The sequence below is a fragment of the Hakea prostrata genome, chromosome 11 (assembly GCF_041222555.1).
Source record: "Hakea prostrata isolate BN-2017 chromosome 11, UWA_Hpros_2, whole genome shotgun sequence".
In the NCBI taxonomy this organism is placed as follows: domain Eukaryota; kingdom Viridiplantae; phylum Streptophyta; class Magnoliopsida; order Proteales; family Proteaceae; genus Hakea; species Hakea prostrata.
Genome location: NC_142610.1, coordinates 10,248,871 through 10,266,609, shown reverse-complemented (window position 1 = coordinate 10,266,609; position 17,739 = coordinate 10,248,871). Strand labels below are relative to the sequence as shown.

At 36.7% G+C, this 17,739-nt stretch overlaps 2 protein-coding genes across 2 annotated transcripts in view; both read right to left on the bottom strand.

The window, feature by feature from the left end:
* LOC149000029 (protein transport protein SEC23 C-like) overlaps positions 1 to 5,793 on the bottom strand; it is a 35,253-nt gene extending 29,460 nt beyond the window's left edge. The window contains exons 1-2 of the mRNA XM_089140916.1: positions 4,930 to 5,793; positions 4,646 to 4,819 (exon numbers count right to left, since the gene is read on the bottom strand). Of these exons, the coding sequence (XP_088997042.1) occupies positions 4,646 to 4,819; positions 4,930 to 5,652 (897 nt within the window). The 5' untranslated portion in view covers positions 5,653 to 5,793. The remainder of the gene's footprint in view (positions 1 to 4,645; positions 4,820 to 4,929) is intronic.
* Positions 5,794 to 9,097: 3,304 nt separating this feature from the next.
* On the bottom strand, positions 9,098 to 17,206 carry LOC149000028 (E3 ubiquitin-protein ligase SINAT2-like). Its single transcript, XM_089139362.1, has 4 exons — positions 17,059 to 17,206; positions 15,350 to 15,741; positions 11,143 to 11,529; positions 9,098 to 10,673 (listed from the first exon to the last, which is right to left on the bottom strand). The coding sequence occupies exons 2-4, from the start codon at positions 15,644 to 15,646 to the stop codon at positions 10,353 to 10,355; spliced, it is 1,005 nt and encodes a 334-aa protein (XP_088995488.1). The 5' UTR covers positions 15,647 to 15,741; positions 17,059 to 17,206; the 3' UTR covers positions 9,098 to 10,352.
* Positions 17,207 to 17,739: the final 533 nt, after the last annotated feature.

Here is a 17,739-nt window from a genome sequence, read left to right as displayed (position 1 = left end):
CATGGATTCTTGCCTTTCAACCAGCATTGTCTGAGGCAATTCTAGATACAAGGCCTAAGATATGCATATCCTTGCTCACCACTTCTATTAAGGTCATCTTAGGTCAGCCCTTAGTTCTTCTAATTCCCTCAATTTGGATTAAATTGCTTCTCCAAATAGGGGCATTTACAAGCCTCCTTTGAACGTGGCTTTCTTGTAGCTTATCATTTATCAAAGCTACTCCCAAACCAACTATAACATTATCTTTCCTAGCTTTGCCACTCATCCATCTTAACATCCTCATTTTTCCCACACTAAGTTTATCTATATGGTGCTTCTTAATACCACGACCCTATAAAATTTTCCTTCAAGCTTTAAAGGAATATATCGATCACACAAGACCCCAAACACAGCTCGCCACCTCATCCATCATATTTTAATTCTTAGGGAAATATCATTCTCTCTATCACCTTTTTTCTTTATGATTGAGTCAAGGTACCTAAAACAATCGCTTTGTGGAATCTCCTTTTCATCAAGTTTTACCACCTCATCTTAGTTTAAAGCCTTTTGACTCCAAGGTTGCTCTCCATGGTTCTAACTTGGTATTAATCCCTACTTGTGTTTTATCTATCAAACCAATATCAGCATACACCAAGGAAACTCATCTTGAATGTCCTTGATCAATTCATCAATTATAAGTGCAAATAATATGGGCTTAAAGCTGATCTTTGATATAGCCCAACTGTAATTATTCTCTAGAGCTAGAGAAACAGCCTAGAAGATCAAAAAGAGTATGCACTATCATAGGTTAGGGGGAGAGTGAGAAAGCCTTTCATTTAGCTGCTTGAGAAGACACATAAGAAAGCAATGCCTACCAAGAAGACATCCACTATCATAATCTCTATCCTAATGTGGTCCCTAGGCAGCAAGATATCTTCACGATGCAGGCCCAAGGCCTACATTTACAAGAAAGCAAAGAGGAAGAAGACCAAGAAACCATGGGCTTAATTGGCACCATACTAAAGTTTAGTTTAAGAGTTTTAAGTTAGTCAATTGAACCGGGTTCAATTTGTTTAAGTTTGGGTCAGTTTAAGATCACATGACTAGGAATGAGTAAGCATAGAAAGATAAGGAAACTTTTAATCGTTCTAGAAATGGAGGAATTTCTTATATACACATACACTGGATAAAAAAGAATGATTTTACAAAAACAATATGTGTAACAAATGTTTTACACTCATGAGATATAAAATTGAGGGAAAAATTAGCAGGCACATAGGTGAAAGAAAATTAAACAAATTATCTAAGGGCCTGTTTGGTTACATGAGTCTGGAGATTTCAAATATCTAGAGATTCCAAATCTATAGATTTCAAATCTATGGAGTCATAATTTTTAAAATTAAATGTTTGGTTGTGGAATGAAATTTGTGGATTCATCCTAAAAAACTATTTGATCGACGTGATTTTTGTGACTGTGCAAATGTATAGCTTTTTTGAAATCTCTGGATTTCACCCCTTACCCATAAATCTACAGATTCACATTTTTAGTGTAAAAAGATGAATCTCTAGATTTCATGAATTTGGAGATTTTTACAACCAAACGGGTATAATTCTCAGATTCATGAATCCAGAGATTTGAAATCTCTGGATTCAAGTAACCAAACAGGCCCTAAAATGCCCTTTCCTCAATATTTTTACTTTTGGATTTTTTTTTTTTTAACCCAGCCTTCTTTTCTTTGCATGCAAGTAGGGTGCAACAACCAAAAACTGAAGAATTAACCAATCGGTAGACATGAACTAATCGTGTCAACACTAAAGAAGGGGGAGGGGGACTTTTCAGATCATAGACTCTTCCTTTCTGGGGAGGAAATTTTCCCTTCAAGCGTTGTCTAATATGAAAATCATAGAAGAATAAATTAATCAGGAATCACAAATTAGTAGTATGACTAGTATCTTACTCGATATTTTTATTCTTTCAATTTTATTAGTCCTATCCTTCTTTTTCTTTGCATGAATGATATAACAACCAAAAATGGAAGAATTAATTAATCGGTAAACACAAAATAGTTGTATCAGCACCATAGAAAAAGCTTCAATCAAAATTGTTGAAATTTTGACCGAAATGCTTGCATTTTTTTTACCCGAAACAAAATTCCAATTATTTCGAAAAAGTTATAGGTTTCAAACGAGATTTTGAAGATTTCGACTATTTTAGAGTTTCGACAGAAATTTCGACCATTTCAACATTCAAACTTGTTTTTCCTCAGTTTTTGTTAATTTTTATCCCATTTTCACGACTTTCTTGCCTTCAAGCACCTCTTTTGCTCATCTTTTGCCCCCAAACACCTCCTAAGCCACAACAGCTACAAAGGAAATTCCGGCAGCAATAGAATGTGAAGCATGAACCATACCCAATAGTTACAAACTTCCCTTTTTTTATTTTTGTTTTGTTCATGCCTTAAATGATATTGTATTGCCTTAAAATTAATATATGTTTTTAGCCTAGGACTATAATCTATGATTGTGTTTTATTAAACTTTTTTTTTTTATTATTTGCTACCATTTTTTTCATTCTCTTATTTTAATAATTATTTTCTAAATTATATATTTTGAAAAAATACATATGTATATATGATATATGGGCTTCAACTTAATATATGTGAGACACCATCACTTGATCTAGTTGGTCATTTTATTTTGTTAACTTGTTGCATAAGCATATGTAACCATTCTATCAAACAATCTATATATGGTAATGATTTTAAACCTGCATGCAATACAGTTTGTACTTGTCGAAACCAGCCATTTGTTAGTATACTTGAATGATAAATTTTCAATAGTTTTTTTTTTTTTTTTGGCAAGATACTAGTTCTATTGTGTTTATTATGCTTTAAATAGGCGGAGGCAAGAAATCCAGATGAAATGGACGTCATATAAGGCTCAAAACCTAGGGTCAAAATTTATGAAAACAAAGCTTTCAAGACAAGTTTGGTTAAACTTTTCTTTCTTAGGGCACCCCCCATATGAATTTGCTAGTTTCTATTCAAGAAAAGCGAAGTCCAATTCCGTTTTTACAATTATTTTCAAATCAGTTTAATTTCTAAAAAGCAAGGTGGAGTTGGAAATTTAGAGGAGGAAAAATGTAGAATCAACAAAAAGAAAAAGAGAATAACAACAAGAGAGACCTAGGGAGGTAATTTGAAATCTTTGTTTAACTATGTGGAATTTAGTAACTCTTTTCAATTTGATATCTTGTCAATCTAAAGTATATTTTACATCTTCCATTTTTGTAATTACTTTTTTTTATCCCATAAATCTGAGAGAGTTTTCCCTTTCAAAAGTAAAAATTAAAAATAAAAACCTCAAAAAGAATCAAAACTTAGTTAGAGATTAGTAGGCTATTTATTTTAGAGTTTGTTAGGGATTAGGTCTTGTTTATTCCCCACACAAGTCTTTCACTTTCTGTTTTCCCAGTCCCTTGTGAAATTTGATACATTGATTTGTTTTGAATGACATAAAGGTTGTTACCGATTCCCCTCCGGAAGAGTCAAGAATGCTGGAGTTGGATTTCATTATCAACCAGGCTGGGACCTTCGAAGCTGCTGGGCAGCCATCTCTTGTTGGGCAAGCAAATGCTCCAGAGAGGGGGGTACTCGAGCAAGCAACAATCCTCAGGTCTGGACCTGTTCTTCCTCTTTTGAATTTTATATTTTTCCCCCTGTTGACAGCCATTAAATTTGCACATCACCTTCCCCAAATGCTGTCCAATTAGAAACATAACTTCCCACCATTAGAACTTGTGGGTTTTTGGATGAAACCTTCACAACTCTAAGCCTAGCATTTGATCCAAAACTCAACCTCATCTAAACCATTAAACCCCATTGACCTAGAATCACTCAAACTAATCCCAAAAAGTCAAACTTGTCCCAACCACCTCAAACTTTATACAGACCAGGATCAGAGTTTATCAATTCTATCCTAAAATCACAAGCCCAGCTGAGTTGTAAAACTCTAGACCCAGCTCTTCTCTTTAATATTGGATTCCCCAATAAACTCTACCCAATCTAACCATTAGAACTGTTCCAAATTCAAGCTATATACACCTTATATTTATCCCCTTTGTTGATACAAGTTACAACATCATCATACCCTCCTAAACCCCAAATAAGACCCCCTACAAGCCAGTTCTGTTTTTAAGGTCCTGTTTCTTTGCTGCCTTGCTTGGACTGCCGATGAAGGTTGTGTTACTTCTTCCTAAGAATGAGCACTCAGGTAACAATCAACAACAAAAACAACAACAATAAGCCTTGTCCCAACTAAATGGGGTCGGCTACATGGATTATTGCCTTCCAATCAGTTCTGTTTGAGGTCATGCTAGATATAAGGCCTAAGCTATGCAACAATCGTACCATGAAAATTCTAATTCACCAGCATAAAGAAAATGTATGGTATAAACAAACATGTCAAAAAATAAACCATGACACATTGGTAAACTAGTATGAACATCAAGAAGATGGAAGGAACAAAAACAAACAAACAAACAAAAAATGTGGTCATAATCTGAGATAACGTAACTGCAATGGTTTGTCAAATTCACGTGAGTGCAAAATCTTAAAAGTTCAGAAACTAAAACCACAACCATGATAATCAGTTCGGTGCAACTTACCGTACCAGGACCTTCTGTCGATGGTCCACCAATTAATGCTACAATTCTGGCTCCAGAACCAGGAACGCAAGCCCCTAGCAAACTCGCAGCCACACTCAATGCCGTGCTAGTGCACCTAGTCGCCCTCTGATCAGCTGGCACCGGCCAGGGATCTTTCTGAAGCTCCTCCAATACCTAATTAACATCCCAGTTCACCCCAATCCATAAACCACACAAAGCTTCACAATCCCTACGTTGATCCACTTTTTCATTAAAAAAACTCCATAGCATTCAAAAGAAATTACCAAATTCAAGGCGAATTCGCACTCGGAAGCAGGCACCAGAAAACGACCAATACTCTCTGAAGAAAGTCCATCTCTAACACCAGCGATCACGCCTGTACTCGGACGCGGCTTCCTTGCAAAGAAATTCAAATGTTCAAGAATCTGATCCTTCGATATCTCCTTAGTCCCCTTAAAAACGTAAGTCTTAGAAATCAACCCGAACCCAAGTTCATGAACATGAACGTAAGTCCCAAACGTAATGAATCCAACAAGCGAATTATCCGGGAGCAGATCAATTGCCTGAGAAAGAGCCGTTTTTAAGTACACCAATTCTTCTTCGATAATGCAAGTATCAATGACAAAGAGAAAAACAGGAGGGAGAGTCGATTTTTCAGCCGGTGTTTCATACTCGATCGTGGTGTACTGAGCGAATAACTCTGCGGGGAGATTTTCTTCGGTGATCGATGCGTAGTGAGGGGGGAAATGATTGCGTTGAAAGCAAAAAGGGCATATCCAGATCTTTGCAACGTAATCGACGATGCAGAAAGGATTGAGAACCGATCTACAGGTGCGGCAACGAAGTGGAGAATAAGGTAGAACAGGCATACTAGGGAAGTGCTTTAATGGTGTGTAGATCGCAGAAACTGGAACGACGCATTGTGTAGATTCTTGTTTTGTTCCTGGGAAGACATTCCATGGCATCCGAACGCCGTCTTGGGCTTCCAGGTCCAGAAATTCTGCCATTGAAGAGAAGAAACAGGGGATAGAGAAAGAGAGAGAGTTATATGCTCTGACCTTCGCGAAAGTAGTTCAGTTATTCCTCTTTGTACCTATTTCTCTCACTTCTGAGAATGACTGAACTCGAGTTCTGGAAATGGCGTTTTCTCGGGAAATATGGGCTTGGCTGGGCTTTCATGGGCCGACTGCAATTTGAGTAAAATTTTCTACAGCAGACATCCTCTCCACATAACTTGTCGGTCAAACTATCATTCTACACTCACAACATGAGTATAAATTTCACATTGTCCTACCTGACACAAGCAAATCCCATGAGTGTGGGTCCCACAACCTCATATAAGTGTAAGAAAATAATCTAACGCACAGAATGGGTGGAGAGGATCTAGACTCAATTTTTTATTTGTATGTTTTTACAATTGAATTAGAAATGCCTAGTGACCAGGGGTTGATCCAAGTGGTAAGCAGCTTGGTTCGCTTAAGCAAGGTTCCGGTATCGAAACCTTGTGGATACAAAAAATCTCCACGGGGAGACTCACCCACCACAACCAGGTGTGCGACCCGGTCGAACACCGGATTAGTCATGGCAAAGCCTTGGAAACCGGGATTGACAAACCAAAAAAAAAAAAGAAATGCCCAATGCAACAACGCAAAATAGTCTTTGAAAGAAGATTTTTGTTGTCTATTTACACCCCTAGTTTGATCATTACAGACGGCATATGTAATATCTCCATCTATACATAAAACACGTATTCCACAAAAGAAAAAAATTAAAAAAACATTTGTAAACATAGGTCCAAAAACTATGCAATTATGTTTCGTAACTAATCCACTTTGCCACATACCTCTACTAGCATTAAGTGCTGAGCTGTCTTTTTAGTTTGTAAAATTTTAAACCAAAAATGTCCAGAGTTGCTGTTTTTTTTAACTTTAAATTGTTTCAACTTCGGTAATTGATGCTGTCGTAAAAAAATATATATTAATAATTATAAATCAACACCAAACTAATTTAACAGCTATTCGTAAATTACCTGCCACATCTTATTTATTGTTATACGTATAACGTATCCTCCATTCTAGTATCTATTTTCCATTAAGACTCCATTAAATACAGTGTGATTGCAGCCTTTTGAGTTCCTCATTGATTTCTCTTGACTACAAACAGTGACAGAAATTTATTTCCTCAGCCTCCCATTGATGGATTTCTTCAAAGACAAACACATTTTCCTACTCCAATTTGGAGTTTGTTTTCTTTTTACATTTCCTCTATAATCTGTTCTACTTTCTTCGAAGTGATCCAATTTATTTGTTTTCTTACCTCCTTAAAATGTTTTTGATGGGTTTCCTATAACTTTTGAATGTTTCCATACTATTAGTTTTTGGGTTATGGCAAGAGATGTGCTCTAAAACATATTTAGGATGTGTTTGGTAAAGGTATCAAACAACAGTTCTAGTATTCTTTTGTTTTCGGAGAACAGAAGAACAGGTGGAATATGTCTGTTTAAGCGATTCGTTCTTTTGTTCCTAGCTTAATATGATGATTCCGACAATGAAGGTCTCTCAAGATCACCCCCATCCCGATCGCAAACCCACATTACCTTGCTCTCCCACTGTACACTCTTGCTCGGAAACTACATCAAATTGGCTACTCAATTAGAAAATATTTCCAAAATAGATTTATCAAATGTCATTTCCAAACAAAGAAAGTTCTCTCAATACATAAACATATAAAAACGATTTTACACAATAAATGGTCTCTGGGAAATAATCACATTTTCTTTCTACTTAGGGAGGTCACAAAATCCAATAGCATAAAGTGTGCTTGAAATGGAATTAGAAAGACATTCTACAAATTATGGATCCACGGGGTTAAAAGTGGTGAAAAGATCAATTAGGAAGGCAACAAACGTAATTTGAGTTCTTGTTTCTTTCATGGTCTCATCAAGCTTTTCCTTTTGAGTTCGTTCGGTTGCAAAGGATCTACAAACATTTTTATGTAAAACAAATTACACTGGCACCCCAAAATGGAGGTCTTAAAGCACTGACGCCCCCCACTTTATATTTAAATAACACAAAAACCTTAAAATTAAATTTTTATTAGATATATTTGTCAAATTTATCACTGAAAACTAATTAAATTACCGTTTATTTTCAAAAATATTCATATAATAAACAATGTCTGAAAGGTTTTCAATGACAAATTAGACAAATATATTCAATAAAAATTCAATTTTGGGGTATATGTGATTTTTAAACATAAAGTGAAATGTCAGTGCTTTAAAGCCTCTATTTTCGGATGCCAGTGCAATTTGCTCTTTTATGTAAGGTGAAACTTATTTTCCAAGAAATATAATTTAGGCGTTTGGGTTCTACGATATTAACTTTTTCAGGTAGAATAATTTTCACATCTCAAATAATTTTATAATTTTAATTTACTTATAAAAAACACAAGTAAATTAAGAACTTGGGGAATCTGGACTCTTAGTCTCCATCTTCAATGAGAGTGTTGTTAGCTGTAATAAATCCTATTTGTGGCTTCACCTCACAATTTGCAAATCCCAAATTACAAACATCAAAGGACAAGACTATCCAAGAGTTTGTATAGGATGAGTAGATTGACATGAACGTGCATGTCTACAATGCAGTCAACAACATGTACGCAAAGTGCAGGTCTCTATTGACAAGGCAAGTGATGGTTTTAATGCAATGCGTTGCACTAGGAATCCTATTATGGAATACCCTAATCACGGCGCTTCCAATAAAATAGGTTGATTTATAAATTCTAAAAAATTTAACATAATTCTACATCAATTTTACACTCAACCAAACTCGGTAAAATTAATTTCACTTTATTCCGTTTGCAACCAAAATAACATAAAAGGGAGAAAGAATTCCTTTCACTTTACTTTTCTTCACTTCCCTTTACCATTCCTCTTGCAACCAAACATGCTCTTCAGGCATGATGCTTGGAAATTGCATGATAGTGTCAAATTGTGATCTATGATGTTTCTTTTAACTTCTGAACATTCAGAAATCAAATTCAATCTTCCTAAATACCTAAAAAGCAAGAAAGCATCAATGACTAGGTCGCTTGAAGGTGGAAAAGTTTATCTGATGAACAAGAAGCATTAATGTCTAAGATGATAGAAAATCAGATTCTAAGGAGTTAAAGAGAGACATTTTGCAACACTGAAAGGGAAGAGGAAGTACACACCATAGAGAAAGCTTCTCTGATGTTACTTGGTATCCTTTGTTTGTTGGATCAGTAAAGGCTGAACTACAAATAGGGCAGCAACCAAGTCAGGTTTGGCTGGGCTTTTTAGAGCTCTGATACTAACCCTAAATAGCTTTGCCTAACCCTAACCCTAACCCTAACCTTATAAGACTAAGGTCAAACACTTATCTAACCCTAGCCCTAACCTTATAAGACTAAGGTCAAATGCTTAATCTAACCCAAGCCCTAACCATGACCCTAACTTCTAATCATATAATAATTAGACAATACATAATTCCATATTGAGCCCTTCATTTACCAAAAATATCCTCGATGATGGTAAGACAAGCTTGACTAAGTCACAAGACTCAATCTTGACCTGAACCTTACCAGTGCTACACTAACCTCAACCTTAACCCGCCCTTACGCATATTTTGGGCTCAGACTCTTTTCGGACTTGGGGTGCACCAGTGTAGAAACATCAGGACCAAACTTGCATCCCTAACAATATCAGGGAATTTCAATGAGACCAAAGCTCTTGTCAGATGAAACAGATCTTGGGTACAAAGGAATGGTTTAATATTTCTTTTCAAGTATATACACAACTATTCAGTCTTTCCCATCAAAGTGTATATTTTGGGCGACAGGTTTGGTATGGTTCTCCCAGAAAAGAAGACACAAGGAAATGAAACAGCAATGTAAACTCCAAGAACTTACAGGGAGGCCATCACAGAAAGTAGCAATGAACATAGACAAGACAATATCATTTAAGCTCTTCAAGGGTTAACAGGAAATACACCGGGGTCCCAAGAAGCACGAAGATTATTGAGTCAAATCAATGAACAGCATAATATATTGATCACCAATAGTCAAGTTTTGAAAGGGTCTATTCATTTTCCAAGACTCACAAACATCTATTCTACCATGTGGATAGACAATGCATCCATTCCATCCATTGTATAGGAAAAAACTGCTGTATTCATGCTGAATCTCTGCATTAAATTCAATCGATGATCTTGGAAACCTGGAAGTTACTTTCCAATGCCGAATGGAACCATAGGAGATTCACAATAAAATAAAACAATCGAAAATATGAAGGGGAAAAAAGGAAAAGATTAATCAAACCATATACGATAAGCGACTTGCAAGACAGTTTTCGTTGGCTAGACATCTTCACCTTATGCAGTAAAGCAAGCCACATATTAATTTGGCATGCATATCGATTTTGAGTATAGCTACATTTTCAAGGTCCAGTATCGTCTGTCCACAAATATGCTGTAGAGACGAAGAGGTACATGCATGCAGACCCACATAATCAGGGGGATACAACAGAGAATTCACATAATATACAGATTCTGCGATAGTTACCAGCTAATAATAATCGCAGCATTGTTTCTTTGGATTGTATTAGCAGTTCAATCTACATGACTAGCAGCTATCATTGATGAAGGCAGTGTTGTGGTAAAGAAAACATCAATGTTTTCATCTCACCATTTCAATGCTCCTTCCATATGCGGCCAGTCACTCGAAGCTTCAGCTCCTGCCTGTTGCCACCAGAGAAGAAGAGTGCCATGGGTCGATGAATGACCAGTCCATCATAACTATCACGGACTTTCCTATGGCTATCTCTAATACTCCTTGGCACCCCCTGCCAAATTAGCTTCCGCCCATTACCACCCACTTCTAGACTGTAGGTATAGTTTTTTGCTTCATTATCATCACCCATGAACCTCAAAAAAGCCATATAAACTGGAGCCAAACCCAACAGGAAAGCCTCAAAGTGCAGACAGAAGTGCTGCCCAAAGCAATTAAAAATCTGCAGGAGAAAATTACAAGCATAAGAATACAGCAACAACTCGGACTTATTTACGACTAATGAACACTTCAATAAACAAAATAATGTCAAAACAACCCTTAAAATAACAGGTATTGAACAAAAAAGCAATTAATAAATCATTCAAAAAACTGGGTGACATCTTTACTGTCTTTTAAACGGTCCAACCCCATGAAGCTATTGTTAGCAACTTGAACCAAGTACTAGAGTTCTCATATTTGAAGAAGTTGCGTTCACAGAATTGAGGACACTCGAAGTGAGAATACTCTTCATCCTTTGTGACTACTTGATTATATATGTCAGTCATTTTATATGACCAAGAATTCAATTTTGATTAAAAAAAATTGAAAATATGGATGGGAAATCCCAAACTAGACCCTACCAGCCCCCATACAGATGAGAAATCCAACTTGAATCAACCATAAGAAGAAGAAAATATGGAATTACTTACAGTGAGCATCCACGTGGCATTATCAACCTCTTGCAAGTTTGATTTGACGTATCGATGGTTGAAGGTACACCCATCATGCATGTCCACTTTATGATCATTTATCAGGTGTGCAACAAGTGACGGTATATCTCCGGTGACTAGGCACTCTGAACCTGCATAGGGGCAATTATAGGGCCTGAATCTGCAAAGATACTCATGTTTCAATTTGCTGTAATATGGGAACATGTCTGGACATCCCAGGTTCTGATATCGACAAGGAAGTTCAAGGGATTCTGCGACTTTCTCTAGAGCTAGGCATCTAATGTTTCCCAATTCATATCGGCAGGTAGGGCAATGATTATGTACTCTGGCTTTGCAATTTGAGCAAAGAGTGTGGCCATTTGGACACTGCAAATGAAACCAAATTTCAATTTTAAAAAAAAAAGGACAGAAAATTAAAGTAAATTTATATCCAGTGGAGTGAAAATTTAAGTTTCTTCAGAAATTAAAATAAATTTTTTTAAGAAAATGCAAGCAGCTCATTTAGAACATCTCCAACGCCACCAAAAAGAAGGGTCCAGAAAACCAAAAAAAAGGGAAAAGTATGTCAAGTAGCCTATCTCTGTATCTTTACAGAAGTTATAATTGTCAACCAAAGGTTCATGCCTCTTGTCTAGGTGATGAAAACAATTGAACGACACATCATGAGATATATGTATGATCCCTGCAAAGACTAATAAAACCCAAGCTGTGACAAAGTCATGGAAGCTTGAAGGTTTACAGCAGAAATCTTCTTCAAGACAAAACCATCAAGGGTCAAAGAGATGTAGTCTTGGACCCCCCCCTTCCCCGTCCCCACCCCCACCACCCGGGGGTTGGGGGGGGGTTGGGGCACCCTTCTCTTAATTTGTGATTCTTTTTGCATGTTCAACCTCTTATCAGATCTTGTTGGTCAACTTCAGATGCCCAAGCTTGTGATAGTGTTGATTATGCTCCTAGGTCAGCAGAAGTCTGCACTCTTTGTGAGACCTTCATGCTGGTATGAAAATCTGGGAAGAGAAGATGTAGTATAAAGTATCCATCCAGAAGACATCCGTGTAAAACCATGGATGTCCGCATGATGGTGCAGATGCCAGCATATAGGCGCAATGATGGAGGGCCAGCTAGCAGAAGGCAATAGTTGTAGCGGAAGAGGAGAGAGACTGCACAATCACACTCTTAAATAGGACTCTGAAAAATTATGTTCAATTCACCATGTCTATAAGCGGGTTAGAAGCAACCATATAAAGGAATAAGAACTTAAAAGACTATGAAGCTGAATCTTGTGAACTCAAACTCCAACACTATCCTACTCCTACATGGGTAACCAAAATAAAATAGACCTGTTCCAAGATGCTGGACAAAGACGCATTGGACCAGTTCTATTTGGGGCTTGGCTCTCCAAATACTATCATGCAAGTCCAACCAATAAAGTGATACTACATCAATTTTTATACTCAAAAGAACTCAACTCTAACCAGTTCGGATGAGGTCTAAGGATGATACCTAAGTCAAATCCTCACTCACTAGGAGGTATTTCATCCCAAGTCTACCATCGTAAAAGGAATATGTATCCCCAGAACCAAACTTCTCGTTTATCATAAAACCATGGTAGTCCAAATTGTAAAGTAAAAACATCACACTGCATCTGAGCAATCAATCCATACTGCAATATAAAAGCAACCACCTTTTATTAACATTGAAGTTTGTGTTGTTAAACCACGCAACCTTGTAGTAGATGAATGTTCCATATTCAATCCCAACTTGCAAACATCGTCAGCAACAACATTGGTACTACTGCTTAGGTCATCATATCAAACAGGTTGTCATTGCATCTGACCATGGTCTCAAAGATACTATTATGACAGACAATTTATCTTCTTCATTGAAAACTTTTTGTAGACAAGATTGGATGAATAACATAGCAATATGACTTTCATCATTATTGCCCACAAGAGGCTCAAACTCACATTCAGCCACTAGATTCACCATCCCTGTTATTGATAGCTCCTGTAGTTCAAAAGGTATATTGTCCTTGTCAACGTAGGTAACCAACAGGTTAGCACATTGAGCAGTCTTATGTTCATACCCCTTGCATGTGAAGTATAATATTGTAGTCAGTGGCATTACAAAAGACTAGTTCAAACCACTTCAAGGTGGAGAACATGGTTGTGACGATGGCCAAGATGAACCAAAGGTCTATGGTTTTTCTCCAGGGGTCCAGCGAATACTAGCGTTTGCAACATTCTGGCATCTTCTTCTTTCTACTCGGTTTCATGCTTGCCTTTTTCCTCTATCTAATGCCAGTACACCAGCATTAATGTACCTGCAGCTGTTTTTATTCTTCCTCCTCCAGCTTCTGCAACCGAAAGCTCAGTTAAGTTTTATTTATATATTTTTTTCCTCTTTCTTCTCCTTCAGGTGAGCAACTGGAATGGAGTTAAATGCTTCAAAGATGCTTCTCAGCTTACATGAACCAACAATAAATACAAGTACCTAGCTGACTTGCCCAGCTCATCTTTCACCCTGCAAATGTTTTCATCTTCTTTATTTATTTTTTTTATTTATATATAGATATTTTTTTTGCTTTACATTCCGTTCAATGATGCTCATATGCTGCTGCTTATTACCTAAAAACCTAACTAATGGAATGGTGAATAGTGATTTGCTCCTTGTAATGGTAGCCTTGACAATTGGCAGCTATATCCTTGATTCCATTTTCTTGACATTTGTACCTGGTTAACTGAATATAATAAAAAAAAATTTCAAATCTACTTCAGGCTGGAAGTAAATTACTAAATAAGAGACAGCCGATGTATTATTCATGTTTTTTATCCTTGGGATGACTTTGGGTGGCATTATGCAAGTTTCTTGTTATATAATATATAAGCTATATTTATATTCAAAAAGAGGAGTATAAGGGATGTATACTGAAAATACCTGCCAAGGCACCTCACCGCACCCCAAATGCCCTAAATCGCTCTGCATCGCCTCACCACCTCACCGCACCCCAAATGCCCTAAATCGCTTTGCATCGCCTCACCACCATGACAACATTGAATACCGGCACTCCTCTGGACTCTGAACCACCATGGAAACACTATTTATTAACCTCTGCATATAAATATAATGTTTCTCCCTTAAGTAGTTCTTTTCTTGCTTATGCGGTCTGTTTTGGTTGGTCCCCGTAATCTCTTCAAATATGGTTGATACTGGCCTACTAAAGTCTTTTAGTTCAGAGTACATATTTTTGTTTTGATTCACTCATGAATGCTAACCCATGTTTCCTACATTCACTTCTAGTGCACGCACCCAAGCCTTAGATAGTTTTGATTTATCGTCCTCTGACATATAGGTTGATGCAAATGTCGGCAGCTTAAACACAGAAGTCTAGGCCAAGAATATGTAATTTTAAGTCCCCTACCCAACTGATGTATTTTTTTGCCAAATAGCACACGTGCATACATTTGAATAAGTTAACAACCAAGCATATGTATGACTGTTGATATATTTAACAGTTACTTTCTAGACTGCTGCATACAAGTGGATGTCCACACTTACTTTGCAGAAGTCTGTGAAGAGTTAGTTTAAATCAACTCTGTTGGGCAACTTAAAAAGGAATTTTGGATCTCCAAATTCATTGCATAACACCACTATCAGTACTCTAAATCTGGATAATCTTTCTCTTCAAATTTTAAAGGTTTGGAGAGACTTTATTGATTTTGCAATTCAGCCTTTTCAGACAAAATTCTACCTCACTACCAAAGTGTTGTTGCCTTGTGTGAAGAACATAAGATGAAACAGTTGGCAACTGTTGTCAAGGTTTCTAATGAGTCAATTGAAAAACACAGGCTGCAAGGATCTTATTGCCACCTGGTATTGTCTCTTCTTTGCAGAATTCCCTAGGAAAGAAGAAGAATTCCATGACTAAAGCTTTCACATTCCTAGCAAACTCTCTGAGAAAAAGATAAAGGAGTTGCACAAACAGAGAGCGGCTAACAGTAGAGTTGACAAATGATTCACAAGATGACACTAAGACAATCTAGTGAAATATGGATTAGAAAATCATAAAAAGAAAAGGGAGCAGGAAAGGAAAACAAAAAGAAATGAAACTGCTAAAGGAATTATAAAAAAAACAACATGGGCAATGTCACATAGAAGCATAAATTATAAAGGTTAAGGAGACAACCTGGTGTATAGGAGGGTACATTGACACAGTACAAATTGGGCACTCAAGAAGCTCACGTACACCATTTGCAGCAGAAATTGCTCCCTGAATATTGGGAGCATTGGAGGGTTTACTGAGTTGGAAATTCAATTCATCATTGATAGCCAATGACTCCATATCAGTAATGAAAGATTCAGGAACCTCTTTGCAGATACTGCTTCCAGGAGCCATAAGTGATGACTCACTAGGCTCAGTTTCTCGAAACTGGGAAAGCCAACTTTCGCAGTCATACGTCCCAAATCCTTCAGGAGAATCCATCCATTTAATTTGTGTATCTCAAGAAATGTTTACTTTTATAAGAGATCAAACAAAAAACAAAATTCTGGAGGAAGTTATTGTTCCCCAAATAGCACCTGCAGTCATGTAGGAAAGGAAAGTTAAAACTGTTCAAGAAGTGATTAGAACCTAACCACATTCAAGAATGTAGTTTAGCAGTAAACTTATTACAACCAAGAAAGCTAAAAGTAATCTAGCAACAATACAATGGACATACTTTATCACCAAAACATTTGGTTGCACCCACACAAAAAAACAACAGCTAATAAGGAAGTTAAAATCCTTCTAGCAACAAAAATAAGTTACAAAATATACTAATTGTACCATACAGAAAACAAAAAAATAACAAACGGATTTGTTGCTTACGCCACTCTTTTATATTATTTCTTTTCCCTATGAAACTGGGATAGCTGTGATGCTTTTCACTCCCCCCCCCCCCTCCAAGGGGTTGGGGGGGTCGGCATCTTGCTAATTTTACAGGCTTTACTTTGCCCCATCATCTTGAGTGAGGAGTAACTGAATAGATCATTAGAACCTCATTTCAATATATTCACTCTATGGGGGCAATATTTTCTAGAACATCAACCAAATATGATACACAATCAAATAAAATAGGCTTGGCCTCCATACTTATTAATTTTTACCGGTGGTAAGCAAGTGCACAAAATCCAACTCAAGAAGAATAAGGATTTTCCCAGATCACTTAAATGACATCATTGATACTCGGAAAACAAGCATTCTCTACATATGAAGCACATGTACAAAATGAAGACACGATTCAGATTTCAATCCGTATCGGCCAAGGATTTTATCATAACTACGGCCAGACAATGGGTTGGCATCACAATAAATCTCTGTTAGCTTTAAGTAGTAACCATGCATGACAAACTACTTACCCAGCCTCTTCATTTTGAAAGAGCAGAGTTCTGATCTAAACTATAGCTGTTCGAATATAATTAGCACATATCAATTGCAGGTTTCACATTAACTATGAAGGGAAACAAAATGGCAAATTAATTCAACCAGAAAGTTCAGCACAGTGTCTCAGTAATTCATCTGAAATCTCATTTTTCCAAACAAAAAGAAAGAGAAAAAACTCAACCAACTACAAATTTCAAGTCCCCAGACCACACAAGAACACATCGTACGTATTCTGATCCACATAAACTCAACACAATTCGGACAATTAAAAACCCAAAAACACAGATCATCATTAAAGCTAAACAAATACTTAATTCGAAGACAGAAATTAGAAACCCTAAAAACGCAAATGGAAGATCTCTAGTTCTGCAACGTGAATTTGAAGAAAAACAAAAACGATTCATCCGACGACACTCATCAGCTCCAAAGACAGAACAGCTAAAAGGAAAAGAAAAAAAAAATCAATCAAAAACCTAAAATTTCTGCTCCGGCAAGAAGTGTCCGCAAGGTAGATTATCGAATTCGTCTATGGCAGCTGTGAGTTTCAGAAGAATCGACTTGATTCGTTCTCTCTGCTTCTACTCGTCCATTTGTAAAGTAGAGAGAGCGCATTAGCGGTTTTACAGATGAGACAACTGATATATTTTTGGTGGATCTTCACAACTTCTGTCATACCGCATTTTCTGAGCGTTGGATTGAAATGTTGTACCTTTTTTATGGATAAGATCTATTTGTACACTTTATAACAGTGTGTGAGTGTACCATCCAATAGGCTAATGTGATCAAGCTTCAACCGTTGAATTGACCACATGTCAATCGAACAACACTGATAAGCAAGATTTGTTTTTTATTTCCGAGAAAAGTTAAAACAAAACAAAACAAAAACAAAATTTCGAACGTTGTCCACAAATATTTGGAAATTTTTAGAGGTTTTACGTGTACCACCCTGAAGTGCCTAAACACGTAGAAGTCACAATTAAATTATGTCTATTTTACAATTTAAAAGTCTTAGTGGTAGTTAACTTTCATATGAAATGACAAAAATACAATATTAATGTTAAATTATTAAACTAACCTTTTATCTGTCCTATATACCCAATATATCCTCCTAGTTATACGTTTCTGTAAATGACAAATATACTCTACCTCGTCAA

Excerpts from the sequence above, each read along its gene's own strand:
- LOC149000028 (XM_089139362.1), bottom strand. The coding sequence starts at position 15,646 with ATGGATTCTCCTGAAGGATTTGGGACGTATGACTGCGAAAGTTGGCTT. Across the intron at positions 11,530-15,349 it reads TGTACCCTCCTATACACCAG|TGTCCAAATGGCCACACTCT; the intron begins GTTGTCTCCTTA and ends TTTCATTTGCAG. Across the intron at positions 10,674-11,142 it reads ATGCCACGTGGATGCTCACT|ATTTTTAATTGCTTTGGGCA; the intron begins GTAAGTAATTCC and ends TTTCTCCTGCAG.